The sequence below is a fragment of the Rhinolophus sinicus genome, chromosome 17 (assembly GCF_057876585.1).
Source record: "Rhinolophus sinicus isolate RSI-liver-muscle chromosome 17, RSI-T2T, whole genome shotgun sequence".
Taxonomy (NCBI): Eukaryota; Metazoa; Chordata; class Mammalia; order Chiroptera; family Rhinolophidae; genus Rhinolophus; species Rhinolophus sinicus.
In genome coordinates, this window is record NC_142517.1 from 187,837,239 (window position 1) to 187,854,501 (window position 17,263).

General features: G+C 36.4%; 1 protein-coding gene across 4 annotated transcripts in view; it reads left to right on the top strand.

Moving 5' to 3' along the window:
• Positions 1–17,263, top strand: part of ADAM23 (ADAM metallopeptidase domain 23) — a 155,641-nt gene that overhangs the window by 68,290 nt on the left and 70,088 nt on the right. For all 4 annotated transcript variants that reach the window (XM_019726899.3, XM_074340983.2, XM_019726901.3 and 1 more), the window contains exons 4-6: positions 3,452–3,515; positions 12,974–13,056; positions 14,116–14,179. In XM_019726899.3, the coding sequence (XP_019582458.2) occupies positions 3,452–3,515; positions 12,974–13,056; positions 14,116–14,179 (211 nt within the window). The remainder of the gene's footprint in view (positions 1–3,451; positions 3,516–12,973; positions 13,057–14,115; positions 14,180–17,263) is intronic.

Genomic DNA, 17,263 nt, shown 5'->3' on the forward strand with positions numbered 1-17,263 from the left:
AAGTTCCCTTTTATCAGTTACTGCAACTTATTAGACAACTCAGAGCCAAACCCCCGTCGGCTGATCAATAAAGTACAATGACAGCATATGCTTGGGACTGTAACTGCTAAATGGACCAGTAATGGCATGTCAGAACATTTCGTTTCCGACAGGAAATTCTAGTAGGGAAACTACAAAGAGCAGAGGTGGAGGAAAGGCCTTGCAGAGCACTTGCAGGCAGAGATCGCCAGACAACTCATCTTCAGGCACACAGAAATAAATATAGGTTACCCGTTCCATGTCTGCTGGGCAGCAGCTGGAGACGCACCACTGCTAATTAACTATGCTGTTCTTGCTTTCCAGTGTTACTATCCATCACTGAAAGGTCTCTTATTTCAAAATTACTTCAAGACTTTTATAATTCGTTAGATTATATTTCAGTTGGCATTGATTCACTTTCAGGGAGATTACAAATAATATTTTAGGATGAGATGACTAATCTCATACATTTGTGCTGCTTTGTTTATTTTCAGTTTCAGAAAATTGCATTCTTTATCCCAGCTTTCTAGCACATGGTGTGGGCCTGGCATCTATAGTGTTTCCCCGAAAATAAGACCTAGCCAGACAATCAGCTCTAATGTGTCTTTTGGAGCAAAAATTAGTATAAGACCCAGTCTTATTTTATTATGAGACCGGGTCGTATATAATATAATATATGATATACTATAAAATATAATATGTAATGTAATGTAATGTAATATAATATAATATAATATAATATAATATAATATAATATAATACTGGGTCTTATATTAATTTTTGTTCCAAAAGACGCATTAGAGCTGATTGTCTGGCTAGGTCTTATTTTTGTAGAAACACAGTAGTACATATTGGTAGATGTTCGTTCACTCAGCAAATGTGGATTAGATTTACTATGCACTAGGCATGATGCCAGGTGCTAGGGACACTGCGATAAGTGAAGGAAACAGTTTTAAGGGAGGGATTGCTGTGGTCAGGAGGTAAGAATGCAGCAAATGGAAATACTGTTTATATAGGAGGTGGGAGAGTGGATGGTGTGGTGACGGGGAGCATAAAGTGTTATTTTATGTCATCTCAATGTTTGTCACAGGCTTCTAGAAAAGTAGCTATTTTTCTTCTTTAAGATTCTCAAATGCAGGAGATATTAGAAATAGGTATGTCCATGGGGGAGGGGGAAGAGGCCCTTTACAAGGGGAGAAATAGGATAATTAAAGTGACCTTTATCAGATTTGGCAATAATGGTTAGAGTACTATCTAACCATTATTGTAATACCAGCAAAAGTAGTAGTTTAAAAAAAAATAAAAAGTAGACTTTTACTTTCAGCTCTTAAACATGCTCCAGTGATTATGTGGTTGAGAATTTTGAGGATAATGAGTTATCTGTAGAGAGAGGTAATTAGAATGCAGTTAGTGGAACGTCTCTGACTCTTGGTGTTGCGGACACATTCTTCAGAGAAATGTTACTATTAACAGCCCTGTTTATGAATATTCACAGTGCTGGCAACTGACTTAATTAACTAGAAATGAAAGAAGTTTCTGCACCCTGTCAGGTATGCCCAAATATATAGAGTTGAGAATTGTCATTACTTTGACTCTCTCTGTCTCTGTCTCTCTCTGTCTCTGTCTGTCTCTGTCTGTCTGTCTGTCTGTCTGTCTCTCTCTCTCTCTCTCTATACATATACATATACATATACATATACATATACATATACATATACATATACATATACATATACATATACATATACATATACATATACATATACATATACATATACATGCATATATATATTTAAAGAGAATGTGTAGATTTATCATAATTTAATTTCAAATATAGAATAATCAATAGATACACACACATTTGATTAGTAATTTCAGTAGAAAAACCTGGCCCAGGTACAAGCACCTGTTTTACTTCTGTGTTGTACAGCTTGTCCTTCAGCTCGTATAGGAAACCCTGCTGGACGCACACATGTGGTTCCCACATACTCTGCGGACTGGCGCTAAGGCTGCTGCAGCCCTCCTCATTTGGTCATTTTAGAAATGCATCAGGTGCAACTCTCAAAATGATGCAAAATCATTGCGTCCTCCCATACTTCTGTTAGAGAACTAGTGTCAAGATTTCCTAATAAGAAAACCTATTAGGCAGAATTATAGAAAATAGGGCATCAGACCAGGAAGGGGACCTGAGGAATCTTCTGCTTCCTTTTGTAGAAGAGGAAATGGACGCCTAAATGTAGGGCACACATCTGGCTCATAGTAGAACCTACTCTTGTCCTTCAGTTACCATTAAGATGATATGAGCTAATCCTCTCCAGTTTTTAGAAGTACCTGGGACATAGTAAGTGTTCAGTAAATGCAAGTTATCAGATGTTTTCATTATTTCTAGTGGCAGAACCCAAACAGGAACCCTAGTGCTCTAACAGTCCAGTGGTCTTCCAGAGCTTCATATTTTGTAGTTCCCATATTGTGTAGGGAGAAGCATGTTTGAAGATATTGAGTTAAAATAGATGTAGAGACAGCCTCAATGACCGTTACTGAGCATGTGCTCAGTGCTGAGTTCTGGGCTAAGCATTGCACATGTGTGTTTTCATTTAATCCTCACAATGTCCTGTGAGCTTCATACTTTTTCTTGTCTCCATTTGACTCACTTAGAGGCCGAATTGGGTAATTTGTCCATGGTCACACCACTATAAGCGGTTGGGCTAGGCTTTAAATCCTACTGTGACTTCAAAATCTATATTCTTAACTTACTTTATTCTAGGAGTTGGCAAACTATGGCCCTTGGCCAAATCCAGCTGTACCTATTTTTGTACAGTCCTCAAGCTAAGAATGTTTTTTACATTTTTAAATAGTTTTAAAAAATTAAAGAAGAATAATATTTCATGTTGGGTGAAAATTGCATGAAATTAAAATTTCAGAGGCCATAAATGAAATTTTATTGGAACACAGCCATGCTCATTTGTTTACAGTTCTGTAATATAGTAGCAGAGCTGAGTTGTGACAGAGACCAGGTGACCTGAAAAGCCTAAAATATTTATATAACTGGCCTTTATTCTGTACTCTTTCTCAGTGATTATGTTTTATAAGTTTCCAATTACTTAGAGCATTATAGTGGGATTTTAGAGGGCCTATTTCCTCCTGTTACCTGCCTTTTTTATTTGTTCCATATTAATTAACATAGCAATCAAATGATGAACAGTGTGTATAAAAGGAGTTCACCCTTAAATTATCTATATCTTGTATTTTTCAACAGATCAAGGAACGATTTGTTATTGGATAACATTTGATGATAACCTCGTTTGTGCTTACTGTGGACTGTTGCTGTCTGTTTGTGGGGTATATGCCCCTCACATCCATTTATTGAGCTGATTATTTTTAAACCTCCAAATGTGTGAGATGCAGAAGTCACTCTGTTTTCTTTTCTTTGTAGTGGTTTGCTGTCTTCTGATTACATGGAGATTCACTACAAAAATGGGAAACCACAGTACTCTAAGGTACGGTTCACAGTGTGTGGAAATCCTGCAGGATAAATACACTTAATCATAGAACTGTTCAGTGTATGCTGCATTGTTTTGATGTCTATCTCAATAACTCATCTGTCCTCTTATACAAGGGCATGATTTTTAAATTTAAAATATACTTAAGAGAAATTTATTAAAACTTATAAATACTTGAGATAACAGAGATTCTGAATATTTAGGCCAATAAAGACATTTTTATTGTTTTGGTTATACATACAGTATCTTCTGTAAGTGAATGGTATAACGAGCTCCATATGAATACTTTAAAGTAGTGGATAACCAGGCTCATGGCCATAGAATCTGAATGATAGCCTGGATGGGCTATTACAATGAGTGTTTCGTCCAAGTGACTTTGGTGCCTGAGAAGGGCAGCGTACAGGGAAGGAAGATTAAGAGCACTCTCCCTCTTAATCTTCACAATAATTCTATGAGGTGGATATTATTATTCCTGTTGTGCAAGGAAGAATTGGAGGCAGAGAGAAGGCAAATAAACCTGCTCAAGGCCACCAAGCCTTGGACTATAAAGGTAATTGGGGGCACGGGGGTTGTCACTGTGTGAGCGATATAAATGATAGATGTCTATTACATTGTTTTGTGTACCTGAAACTAACAAAAAAATGTTAAAAAAAAATAAAGTAAACTAACACCAAAAAAATAAATAAGTAAAAAATACAGGTAATTGGGGGCTTGATTTCCTTTAGGTGGAGATTTTGTACTCTTCACGGAGGATCAATAAGCAGGAAGTGGATTTAGATTAAAATGAGAAAGAGATTATTTGTATGTAAGGAACACAGTGATCTCCCCCAGACAGGGTACATATCCTTGGAATGGCTACATCCAGGACTCTGATCTGTAGGAAGTCCACAGAGGGCCATTGAGCCAAAGCAGTGTCCACAGATACCATGGGCATGGGAGAGGACACAGAGGGAAACAAAACAAAGTAGGGAAACATTATCAGATTTATTTTTTCTAAATTGCTAACCAGCATTGGCACAAAAGTGGAGCTTTCATGTGTGGGCTTGCTTGGTTGTACATCATAGAGAGAATTGGGTTTGTCCGTCTGAAGCCTCACAACAAGTATTTATAGGTGGTCTTAATTGCAAACACTGCCCAGGGGACCATGGCATTGCTCAGGATTTATAACTGCCCAATTAACAGTGGGCACATTTACAATTTGATGAGTGTTCCAAACCTTTGAATTTTCCGCCCCAGATTAAGAACTTCCATATTTTATTTTTACTAGTCTGTCAGTTCTTGCCTTAGGCTGCATCTGGGGGGTTGTTGAATCTCCCTAAAAGTTAATGCTGTGGAAAGTGAGCAGAAATGCTAAATCAAGCTAGGGAACGGTGCTTCCTGGCATTTGTACAAACCACAGCTTCTGTCAGCTGTGCCAGTGCCGGGAGCACTGCGGATGCTGAATCATGAGTCTGGAGTGGAGAAGATTGCATGAGAACTTTATAGACTCAGCAAATGAGCCACCTTTGCAGGCTGCAGTAACCTGACCCAAACTTCTCACTAAGAACTTTAGTGATTTTTTTTTTTAGAAGCAGAATCGCTAATTGGCCTCTAAAGGTCATTTGAGGTGCCCAAAGGAGGCCTTATCATTAATAAGATGTGCCAAATCTCGTTATCAGTTGTAACTAAAATTTTAAACAAAGGGTATTTCAAGTCTGGCAAAAGAAGTATTTATTCATTGCAGTTTGTTTTTGTGTTCATTGCTTTTCTCTTATTTTTGACCCATTTTCTGTGAACAACTAATAGACCCAAATTTACTTGCTTCATATATAATGAATTAAGGGTTACAGTCTGTTTTTATGCATCTGTATCTGTCTCTTTTTTTTGCTCTCTATATATGTACATCTGCCAAGACCAAGATGTTATGGTGTACACTATCTTGTAGCAGGATTTCTTAACCTAACAATATTATAAACATTTTAGTATATATTAAATAAACTTCTAAACTTTTATTTTTAAAAATACATAATATTCTCTCCTATTTATTTGCTATATTTGTTTAAAAATCCCGTAGGAATACACATTTAGATCGTTTCCTATCTTTCACTGTACAGATAATTCTAAGGAAAGACCTTCTAGATACATTTGAACACATCTTTAATAAGTGCTTAATGATTAATTCCGATAATGGGAATTTCTGGGTCAAGAATAGGTACATTTTTTCTTAAGGCTTTTGGTACATATTGACAGTTTTTCTTTCTGAAAGATTGTATAAATTCATGCTCCCACTACCGTTACATACATATTTTTGAAAGCACTTTTTAAAAACCTCTCCTTACCTTGAATGTTATTTAAGAAAATCTCTGTATAGAGTACCAGAAAAGGAAATTAACATGTAAGAATGGCTAGGTTAAATAAACCTGTTTTGTGTAACCGTTCTTCCAAAGATCTCAAACTATTTGGGCAAAAGTACTTGCACAACTCACACACACACACACACACATTATTATTATTCATATGACTGGACAGGAATAGAATCACTAATAGCCTATTTATCTTTGAAGTTAAATATAAATGTGGTCATTTAAAATATCCTGGGAATTAGTTTCAAACAAAATGATGAATCCACACTTTGAAGTAGCGTGTCGAGGTTTTTCCCACTGCACCATCACCAACCTCCTACATGGCTCATACTTCTAGCTAAGAAGAGGCTTCTCATGTGTTAGGCTTTTACTTTTATTGGCTGAAAGCGAGTTAAAGGGCTTCTTCTCTTGTGACGCAAATACAGGAACTGGAGAGGTCAACCAGTTAAAGTAGGTAATACAGACTAGGCACCAGGTCATCAGTAAGCACACACGGAAGAACTTTTGTTTTGCACCCAACAGAGCAATAGCTTTTGTTAGGGGTTCGCACACCATCCTTTGCACACAATATATACTAAAACAACTTTGTTGATGAACCTATTAAAAATGTTAACTTTTAATATTTCAGTTCTTATACAACAATTAGGCATCAATATGACAGTATAAAAGTACTTTTCAAGTGTAACATATTTCTATTAAATCCCTTTTAGGTGATTTAACTTTAGGCATTAATTTTAAGTGCTTACTAGTACTTTGGTTTCTCTTCTGCTTATACAAAGAACTACCTACCACCTGGCCAGCAGTGTGAGACTGAAAAGATGGATACAGTACTCCTGTCCCAAGCCTACGTCCCTCTGCCTTATTACTCTCTCTCATTATTGGGTGGGGAAAGTGTCCTTTCCTAGCTCTATTTTCTCACCCAGGCTTCTTTTTGTTCCCTTGCTCACTCCTGCCCAAGGATGGAAGAGCAACTCAACTGTTGGGAAAGAGTTGCTTATGTCTACGTACTCCCTTCCTCCCTTTCTTTTGTAAGATCCACCTCCCTATTGAAAAGGCATGTTCTCTTCTCTTTTCTATGCTCTAAATTGTACACTGGCAGCCCTGTGTGTTCATCTGTGTGTGTGTATAGTGTGTGTGTGTGTGTGTGTGTGTGTGTGTGTGTGTGTATGTGGTGGGGAGGGGTTGGTTGTCCCAGTTGTCTGTGCCTGGGTTGGTAAGTCTGGCTAACGCTGGCATGCAACATTAGCAGGACTATTGGATTCTCAGCTAATCCTCTCTTCTAGTATATTATTATCAGAAAGGAAGGTGATATATATTTTTTATCTCTGTTTCAGTCCTGTGTTACCCTTTCATTTGGTTTTAAACTTGGGTAGGTACCACTTCTCCCCCTATAGGATGGCTGTAATGAGAAAGATGGACAATAACAAGTGCTGATGAGGCTGTGGAGAACCGGAACCCTCATGCACTGCGGGGAGAATATAAAATGGTTGAGCTGCTTCAGAAAATAGTGTGGCAGTTCCTCATAAACTTAAGCATAGGGTTACCTTATGGCCCAGCAATTCTACACCTAGGTATATATCCAGGTAAATTGAAAACATGTGTCTAACCAAACAATTATACATGGATGTACATAACAGCATTATTTATAATAGCAGAAAATTAGAAACAACCCAAATGTCCATCAGTTGACAAATAAATAGACAAAATGTGATATATCCCCACAAAAGAATATTATTCAGCCATGAAAAGGAACGCAGTGCTGATTTATGCTGCACCACGCATCATTCCTGTAGACGATACTAAGGGAAAGAAACCAGTTACAAAGGACCACGTATTGTATGATTCCATTTATTTGAAATGTCTAGGCAAATCCAAAGAGACTGAAAGTAGGTTAGTGGTTGCCAGGAACTTGGGGGACACGGGGTGTGGAAAGGAAGAATGGGGAATGACTGCTAGTGGGTACAGGATTTCCTTTTGTGGTGATAAAAATATTCTGGAATTAGAGAGTGGTGATGGTTACACAACTCTGTGAATATACTATAAAACCACTGCCTTGTACTCTTTAAAAAAGTGAATTTTATGGTTTGTCAATTATATCTCAAAGGAAAAAACCCTTAGGTGGGGGTTGGGTTTATTTACCCATTGTCTCAACAAACACAAATCCTTCTCTCGTTTAAGATTGGTCTTGTCACTTAGGCTCATGGATAAGCCATTCTTATTCATTAATTAAACAGTACTGATTTCACTTACTGTGATTGAGTCACTGTTCTAGATGCTGGATATACAGCAGTGGACCAAATAGATAAAAATCCCTGCCTTGTTTTTTTCTTTATCACTGTAATCACATTGCCCTCCTACAGTGTTGTTTGTGCCTTCCTTATCAAATCACCATGGCTCAGCCTTAGCTCCCTTCTTCCATGAAGACTTCCTGGCAGGAATTATTGTTGGAGGGAATGGGCCTCGGTGGGCATGGCTTCTGGCTGGGAAGGTAAAAAAAAATCCCCAGGAAACCAAGAGAGCAGACCGTACTGGCTCCTCACAAAGCTATTTTAAGTTTGAATAGTGTGATTTTGTATGACTTATTAAAAATGTATCTAGCATTGGTACAGCCAAACTGTTCTAATACTTGAACATTTTCCCTGCATTGAGTTTAACGAAGGTAAATAATTAAACTGTGTTAGGGTCATAAATTCTCTGATTCTCTGCGATTTTTTTCCCTTCATTTTCTTATTCTGTAGTATTCAAATTCAGGTATGTGTGTCCAATTATAGACATCTTTTCTCTTTCGCTGCTAGCCCACTGATATATTAAATAGATTGATACACACTACAGGTTGATGAGTTTGAGATGTTTAAAGATAATGAATATAGTGTTATATTTTATTATCATATTCAGAACCTGGATTACCGAAATACACACATTTAGGAGCTGAGGACTATGCAGCTCTTTTTAAATGTTTATCCACACATTCAGGAGTTCATTGAAAACATCAGTGCTTGGTCACCATGCATGCCCAAGTTTATGAGAGTTTCTTAAGCAATGAAGATAATAATAACTGGCTGATTAAACTTTACTGAAACAGATGAGATAATTAAACAGACGCAAAGGTGGGGAGATTTTAAAATAAATTAAATTGAAACAATAGGGTTTTGAACCTATTTCCAGTAGGTTCTATTTTCTAATAGGTTGTGTTTAAAGTGAGCAGAATCAAAACATTCCTGTCATTTGATCAGTAATACCAGGGAACAAAATCTGTTTTCCCTCTAAGTTGTTATCACTAGACTCACAAAGTTGTTACTCCCGGCCACTTCTGATTAGGAAGTGTTTTAAAGGATGCACATGGCTTCAGTGTTTCATTATTTGCAGGAGAGGCCTGGTGCTTTCCAATGGGCTTCTTAGCTTGGCAACCTTGCGGAGCAAAGCTGATTATTTGAGCGTTATCTGGCTTGTGGAGTGTTCAGCTACGTGGAAGTGGTAGGCAGAGAAAGTTGGGGAGCTAACTTATTGGGATTTGTAAGTTCCTTTGACTAGCCAATAACTTCCACTTACCAGAAGCTCCATTTTTGTTGAATTTAATTAACTCGTTGACAGTTTTGAATCCAAAAATGCCCTTGGGGACGCACACACGAGTATACCTGTGGAATGGGTTGAATGGGCCCTTTTGGTTCTCTTGCCTCCTGTTGCTTACTCACAGATCTGTGACCCACTCATAGGGGGTGATCTCGAATTCACTGGCCAGCACTCTCGAGCTGTCTGAGGCCTTATTGTCTGGAGAAAGAAACTAATTTGAGAGCCTAAAGATGTGGGATTCAGTTAGGCTCTTTGTTGTCTTTGGCAGAGCCTTTTAGCACTCTGTGACATCTCCCTATCTGTCCTTGGAGATGGTACTTACTGTGAGATAGTGAGTGTTCAAGATGGCTAGATCCCTGTGTGGACGGCACCTCCAGAGTTGACTGTCCAACGTCATGGTTAACGAAGCCTCTGGAAATGGCCTCTTTGCCCTGGCCCACTACTGTTACCCCTGTTACCCTAGAGGGAATGCCTCTTCTCAACTGGGACTTATTAATATGAAATAACTCAAGGTGTTACTTTGCAGTGGTGTGTACAAAATGCTGCATTGATCTGGAGAGTTGCCAAATAACATTTTTCAGGTAATGCTTTCTTGAAAATTTGGTATAGATTTAATAATTAGAAGCTCAGAAAATACTCTAACATGAATACTAAATTAGAACCTGCCAAATTGCATATAGTACTTAATATAACTCCACAGTTAGATATTGAAGTTTTCTTATGATGATAAATATCAGGGATTGGATGCTACCTCAAGTCTCATTTAAGGTCCAGAAAATATGGTGATCCACATTCAAATATACAGGGAACTAAAAGAGTTCCCTTCAGATAATATCCTACCTTAATTAAAACAAGTAACAATGACTTTTATACTGAGAGAGCATCAGCATTATTTTCCAATGCTAGTGAAGAAAACTAAAATCTAAGAAAGGACTTTGAAATATTTTCTGGAAAAAAAAGAATATTTTTAGAAAAATCTGGAAAATACAGCTTTCTTAGAAAGGTTAAGTAAATATGACAGTGTTTGCTATGCACTTCTAATAACCACTTGGCTTATGATAGCCTTTTGGTGTGATATAAAGTGGTAAATAATCAGTTTGATGGAATTTACAGTTACCTATGTTTGTTTTTAGAATCATGTGAAGAGCCTGAAATTTAATTGCAGCACATTGACCTTGATTCTCAGGTTGCTGTAATGCGTGCTACCATTTGTTCTTATACTTTGCAGAGTTGAATATGCAAATAGAACTTGACATATTGTATACAAGTCAATATTTATACACAAGGTTACTTTCTGAGAACTGAAAAGCAAACCTTTACAAAATATTACAAGTTTATAATACCAAATATAGACAACGAACATTGAAAATATGTATTATAGTTACTAAGAGGAAACAAACTGAGTTGGTTGGGGAGTGGTCATTTGGTATATGGATGAGCACCTTTCGGCACTTTGAATAGCACCTGAAGCTACTGTAATTACAGTAGACTAAACAGTGATCAAAATGACTGTAAATCATCAATAAAAATCAAAGTATGTCCAGTATATTCTATTTTTAAGGACACAAATTGGAAGCTTCTAGTTAAACAATGTGGATTCAATGCTTTTGTTTATCTTTATTCCCTTCCAGTAACCCACTCAAATAGCAGTTAAGGAATAAAAAAATGCTATAAACCCACAAGGACAAAGACAAGAGAAGAAAAGACAGCCGATGAGAGGTGTCCTTAGAATTATAGGAGATAGAAAGCAGATGAATGAGGAGTAACTGCCTTAGATTTGAGCTTTTCCTGCTCTGTTATGTTCCACTCGGGGAAACTCAGAAGAAACAAGCCAACTAATGTGACTTTACCCAGAAATGCCCAGGAATTGAAGGCACATAAAAACAGAAAGGTTGGTTGGAAGTCTACATGGAGGCTATTTAAATCCCTGATCGACTCTGTACCCCATATAGCTAGGAGGCCATCCCTTCTGTACTCTGGTAGAAGAGCTCAGTTTTTAGAGACAAATGGAAAGATGGGAATTATCAGAGAAATAATGAAATTTTCCCAGAACTGAAGTGCATGTATTTTCTTGACTAAAAGTGTGACAGAATACCCGATGCAGTGAATAAACAAAAACCCACACCAATGCACATCATGAGATTTCATGAAAATGAGGATGAATAAAATTTCCCAAAGTGTTCATGAAAGGGGAAAAATAGATTTGATAGAAAATATCAAACATTAGAATTAAATCCAATTCTCAACAGCAACGTTAAAAGTATAAGACTGTGTACAATGTTGTTGAAATGCCGAGGGAAAATAATTTCCAATCTAGAATTCTCTACCCACCCAAATGATCACTCAAGTATAAAGGCAGATAAGGACATTTTCATACGTGCAAGTTCTCAACAAATTTATCTTCCATGAACACTTTTTCAAGAAAGTACCAGAGGATGTGTACCTCCAGAAAAGGGGAAGGTGAGACCATGAATGGATAAGACATATGATCTAGGAGTCAATATAGAAGGGAAGCTAAGGAAGTTCCCGGGGTGATCCTACAGAGAAATCATGAATAGCAGCAGTACAAAAGGCCTAGGAGAGGGGTGTCTCCAAGAACAAAATGCATATGATCAATTACCAGATGTATTTGACCATGGGAGAAGAGTTGTAGATAATCTTTTAGATAATGGGGATATTAGATACACAGAAAAATAAACAAGAACACAAAGCAAAAAATTCTTAAAAAATTAAAAATGGAGCAAGAAAGAAAATGTAAATATAATCACAGTGGCATAGCTATGAACAATATTTGCGTAGTTGTTATCAACACTAAATGTCAACTTAACCCAAACTGATGATATGTATTAGAATTTATTGGAGGCAAGAGAGGTTTTAAGATTCTATATTAGGACGACATTTTCTGAAGTGAAATGAATCAGGACATAATAGTATAAAAAATATTCCATTCAGAAATATATTCAAAATAAACAGTAGAAGAAGCAGCTAAAAGAGTTAAAAACGATTGCTGTGGAGGTGGGGAGAGAGGGAGAAAGAGAGCTGCTGTATTTTTTTTTTTTTAAATAGGCCTTGTAGTTACCATTTGACTTTGAAAACTGAATCCATATATTATTTCTAAATTTTTTAAAAATTAATTTAAAAAAATAAGAAAGCGAATAATAAGGTTTTATGTAGTTTTCCATAAAAAATGATCATAAATAACAACATTGGGGTCTCTCCTCAGTTAGGTAGAAGGCCTTATTCCATAACAATATCTGGTAAGTATCTACTTCCTTCCATGCTTAAGAAAGATATGTAAGGTGTACCAGTTGCATTGGTGTCTTATTCCTGTTAAAGCCTTTTCTTCTTCATTTAAGTTCATATACATATGCTCATTACAAGACTGTTGAAAAAATTGCCTGGTGCTCTTTGTGATTTCACATTAACCAGTAGGAGTTTCTAGGTCCATCCTCACATATCTTTTTGCTTTATAGAAGCATCCCAAAGAGTGACTCATGATGCAGTAAGCATAATTTCTCAATCACACGTTCTTCTGTGTTGTAGGGTGGAGAGCACTGTTACTATCATGGAAGCATCCGAGGTGTCAAGGACTCCAGGGCAGCTCTGTCGACCTGCAATGGACTTCAGTACGTGGGACTTTCATTGGGAGAATGAACTTGCTTTCACTTCGTTCACCCTTTCCATCTTTTCTTTCGCAGATATTTATTGTAGTGTCTTCTGTGCCACGTAAGGGACTGGATATGGAGTGATGAACAAGGAGGGCGGAATCTCTGCTCTCTTAACACTTAGAGCTTGTAGGAGATTCAAAGAAATGATTATGCAGAAACATATTTAATTTGCCTTTTTTGGTAGGCACTATGAAGGGTCGGACAGGGACTTATAGGGTAACCGAACCTCGTCCAGGAAGATTTCCCAGAGGTGTATGCCAGAAGGCATATCAATCAGATTAGACCTAAAAGTAAGTAGGAATTAGCCGAGTGAGGGTGGGTTATGAAAGAGGAGCTCATGCATCAGCTTTGAGGCAGGATCTGAAGAAAAACAAACATTTGTAAGCACCTTTCAGACCTGAACACAGAACACTTCATGTAAAGATCTAGTTATGGCCATGTGAGGAAAAAAGATCTTGAAAATCTTAAAAAATCCCATATCTCTGAAAAGAAAATGTGACTTTCGTCACAGTCATACTGCTCAATGGAAGTCCACAATTTGCAAGCATGAAGATGTTCTGTTTGCCTCTTCAGAGTCAGATGGTTTTAGATTATTCTTATACATAAATACCCTGTCTATTTTCCTATAGGTATTGGATTTGTATAACAAGAAATGTGTAGTAGTTGTACATTATTCTGGAATAATAACTTGTGATACTGGAACTGCATGAATAGTTCTATCTCAGATTAATCTCCTAATCTGTTCATCTAATTTCAAAAATTAATTATATCAGGTGTAATTTGTATGCTTTTGGTGTGCACATTTTACATCTTGTGTAGCGTATATGCTGACTAGTACAGTGTGGGGACCACTTATCTGTAGTCCATCCAGGTAAGTGAATTAGATTTGGGGCAGTATAAAGATATTTATTTAGGTATACTGTTTAGTTTTAAAGACACTATGTGAAGCTCACCTCCTATGTCTTGCTGTTTGCTCCATTTGTTAATTCTCTCCTTGTGTGCTTTCTTGTCTTGCAGTGGGATGTTTGAAGATAATACGTTTGTGTATATGATAGAACCACTAGAGCTGATTCATGATGAGGTAAGTCTGACTGTGACATCCGTTGCCTTAAGGTGTTTTATTCTTTCAGCATCTTTGCCTTTGAACAATAAAGAGAACATAATGTAGATGTCTACGTGCATTTATACATAGTACCTATTTCAAACTTAGGATGACATCATGCGTCTTAAAGCTTACATCACACAACCCAGGCCACATACCAGTAAGGGATGATACGAGGCAACTCTCCTAGGTTTTCTGAGGTGAAGGCCAGTTCTTTTTCAGTCTGTAGAGAGAGCAGAGAGAACATTCTGTTTTATACTGACCGACTTCCTTTTCTTTAATATTTAGGTTTCTTTAGAGCTAGGGAAGAAAAGAATGTTTAGAGTCATGCACAGGCCAGCAACCTAGACAAGAAATCATAGAGGCCTTATGTGAAGTGAAATAAGTCAGGCAAAGAAATACTGTATGATCTCACCTATCTGTAGAATCTATAAAAACCTAAACTCATAGAAATACAGAACAGATTAGCGGTTACCAGAGGCCAATAGGGGAAATGGGTGAAGATGGTCAAAAGGTACAATCTTCCAGTTATGAGATAAATCAGTTCTGGGGATGGAATATACAACATGGCGATTATAGTTAACAGTACCATACCGTATATTTGAAAGTTTCTAAGAGAGTAGGTTTTCAAAGTTCCCATCACAAGAAAAATTTGTGTCATGTGAGGTGGTGGATGTTCACTGAACTTACGGCAGAGATCATTTTGCAATATATACATATATCAAATCATTATGTTGTACACCTTAAACTTATACCATGTTATATGTCAATTTTATCTCAATACACTCTAATAGTGTTGCTTACTAATAGGATGCAACCAAATTTAAAATTTGATATATATTCATCAAATACTGTAATGCGGGCTTACTACATGCTGGGTACTATTTTAAGTGCTGGGGATATAGTGAACAAAACAGACATAGAGCCTGAGTCAAATGGAGCTTCTAGTCGACAGGGGCGGACAGGAATGAACAGAATGATGAATAAGTAATTACCTACGGTATGTTAGGCAGTGATACAAGCTAAGGAGAAAAAATGAAGCCAGAAGGGTAGAATTAAACCTTCATAATAACTATCCAGGGAAGGACACAATGAGATGGTAATTTTGAATGAAGATCTTCAAGAAATTAGGGAGCTGGGAGAACATTTCAGAAGAGCAAATGCAAAGGCCGTGAGGCAGGACTGTTCCTCGTGTGTTGTAGAAACTTTGAGGAACCCAGTTAAGTTGGAGAGGAGTGGACAAGAGGGAGAGAGCGATAGGAGATGAAGGCACTGAGAAGTAACAGTCGGGAGGTCATATCAGTGCAAAGGCCTGCCGATGGGAAAGTGATACTTTGAGAGTGATGGAATCAGAATATTGCAATCATTTCATGGGGAGCAGAAAATGTTTTTTATCTTTAGAGATTGCAAATGTAGATAATAGTTGAATAGACAAACACTTTTTCTTTGTTGTGGCAATGTATATTTGAATATGGGGTAAATTTCAAATTTGAGACACAAAAGTGATTAAATTTTAAATGGTTAACATTTGAGTAATCCTGTGTCATTTTTCAAATAGTGACTATAAAAATTACCAGGTAATTAGACAATCCCACTTAGATAAAGACATTTTAGTTGAGTAAATGGTTTTCCCCATACTCAGTAGTAGGTAGATAACCTGTATACAGCAAAATTATTTGGCTCATTCAGCAAAAAATTGACTTTGATTTCTGGCATTGATTAATAGCCCCATTACCTTAAAAAAAAACAAACAAAATAAAGCAAAACCTAAAGAGCAAAACAAAAAAATAAAATTACCACTCTCTAAGCCTTAGAATTTTTAAATATGTAAAATGAGATAATTTTTCAGTATATCTCTAGTAGGGCAATTTTGTAGATTTGATGAATTAATAAATGTATATAACTTTATCTAATAAACTGTTGAAGAAATTTATAAATATAAACTGTTATTATTCTAATATTTAAAGCATTGTTTTTGCATTGGTATACCCATAATTATATTTTTCGGGGGCTGATTGTTATATGCTTAATGTGTTTTGTTTTTCTGCCTTCTTTCTTACTGCCTACCTTTTGTTCATGTAACAATTTGTCCTCATCTTCACCAGGGGTGGAGGGAAAGGAACAGTGCTTGAAACTTTAAATTAATCAATTTTTAAAATTGTGTTGCTAATCTAGCTGTGAGTCTCGTTACTCTAGGTATCTTTTCACCTATTACCAGAATTAAGAGTTATTGTACTTGAATTTAGATATTTTTCATATTTAGTTTATTATTATTAATTATAGTATGCTTTACAGTAAATCAAGTAATAAGGATGGGATATTTCTAATGAGAATTCATATTATCTCTTAAATAATAAATGAGTAGCAAACTCTTAATTATTGTTAAGTCTTTTATGTACTTTATTAAGAATACTCTTTTTTTTAAGTTATTTCTTTCTGATTATAAAACTAACATATTGTAGTAAATTTGGAAAAGCAAAGTAAACAAAAAATTAATTAAGTAGTAATTATCCATCAGCCCTTCCCCCAGAGATAACTTCTCTTCATTTTTCAGTGTATATTCTTCCAGTTTTCCAATGATAATATTCTCATACATTTTAAAAATAAGTTGGATCATTATTTTGTAATATAATTTAAACTCAGTAATGTACCTCTCTGAGCCTCAATATTTTTAGTTGTAAAAGGGGGATAAAATATGCACTGTATGGAGTTCTTGTGAGGATGAAATTGGGAAATGTGTTCGTTATCAGTGCCTGGCACATACTATGCACTCAGTAATGGAAGCTAATAGTAATATTAGGAATGGAAATAAGACATATCTAAAAGTAATTTGTAAGGCAAAGGATATGAATGTTTGCAAGGTTAGTGATAGAATTGCTAAATTTCTCTTTCAACTATGCTGCCGGTTTTCTCCTACCAGCAGTGTAAGAGCGGGCTTTTTGCCTTGTAGCCATACTTAATAATGGTTATCTTAATTTTTAAAGCTTTGCCAACTTGAAGGCAAAAATTTGCATGTGTTTTTTAAAAAGTTGCATTTTGAAGGAATATTAAAGTATCATCATT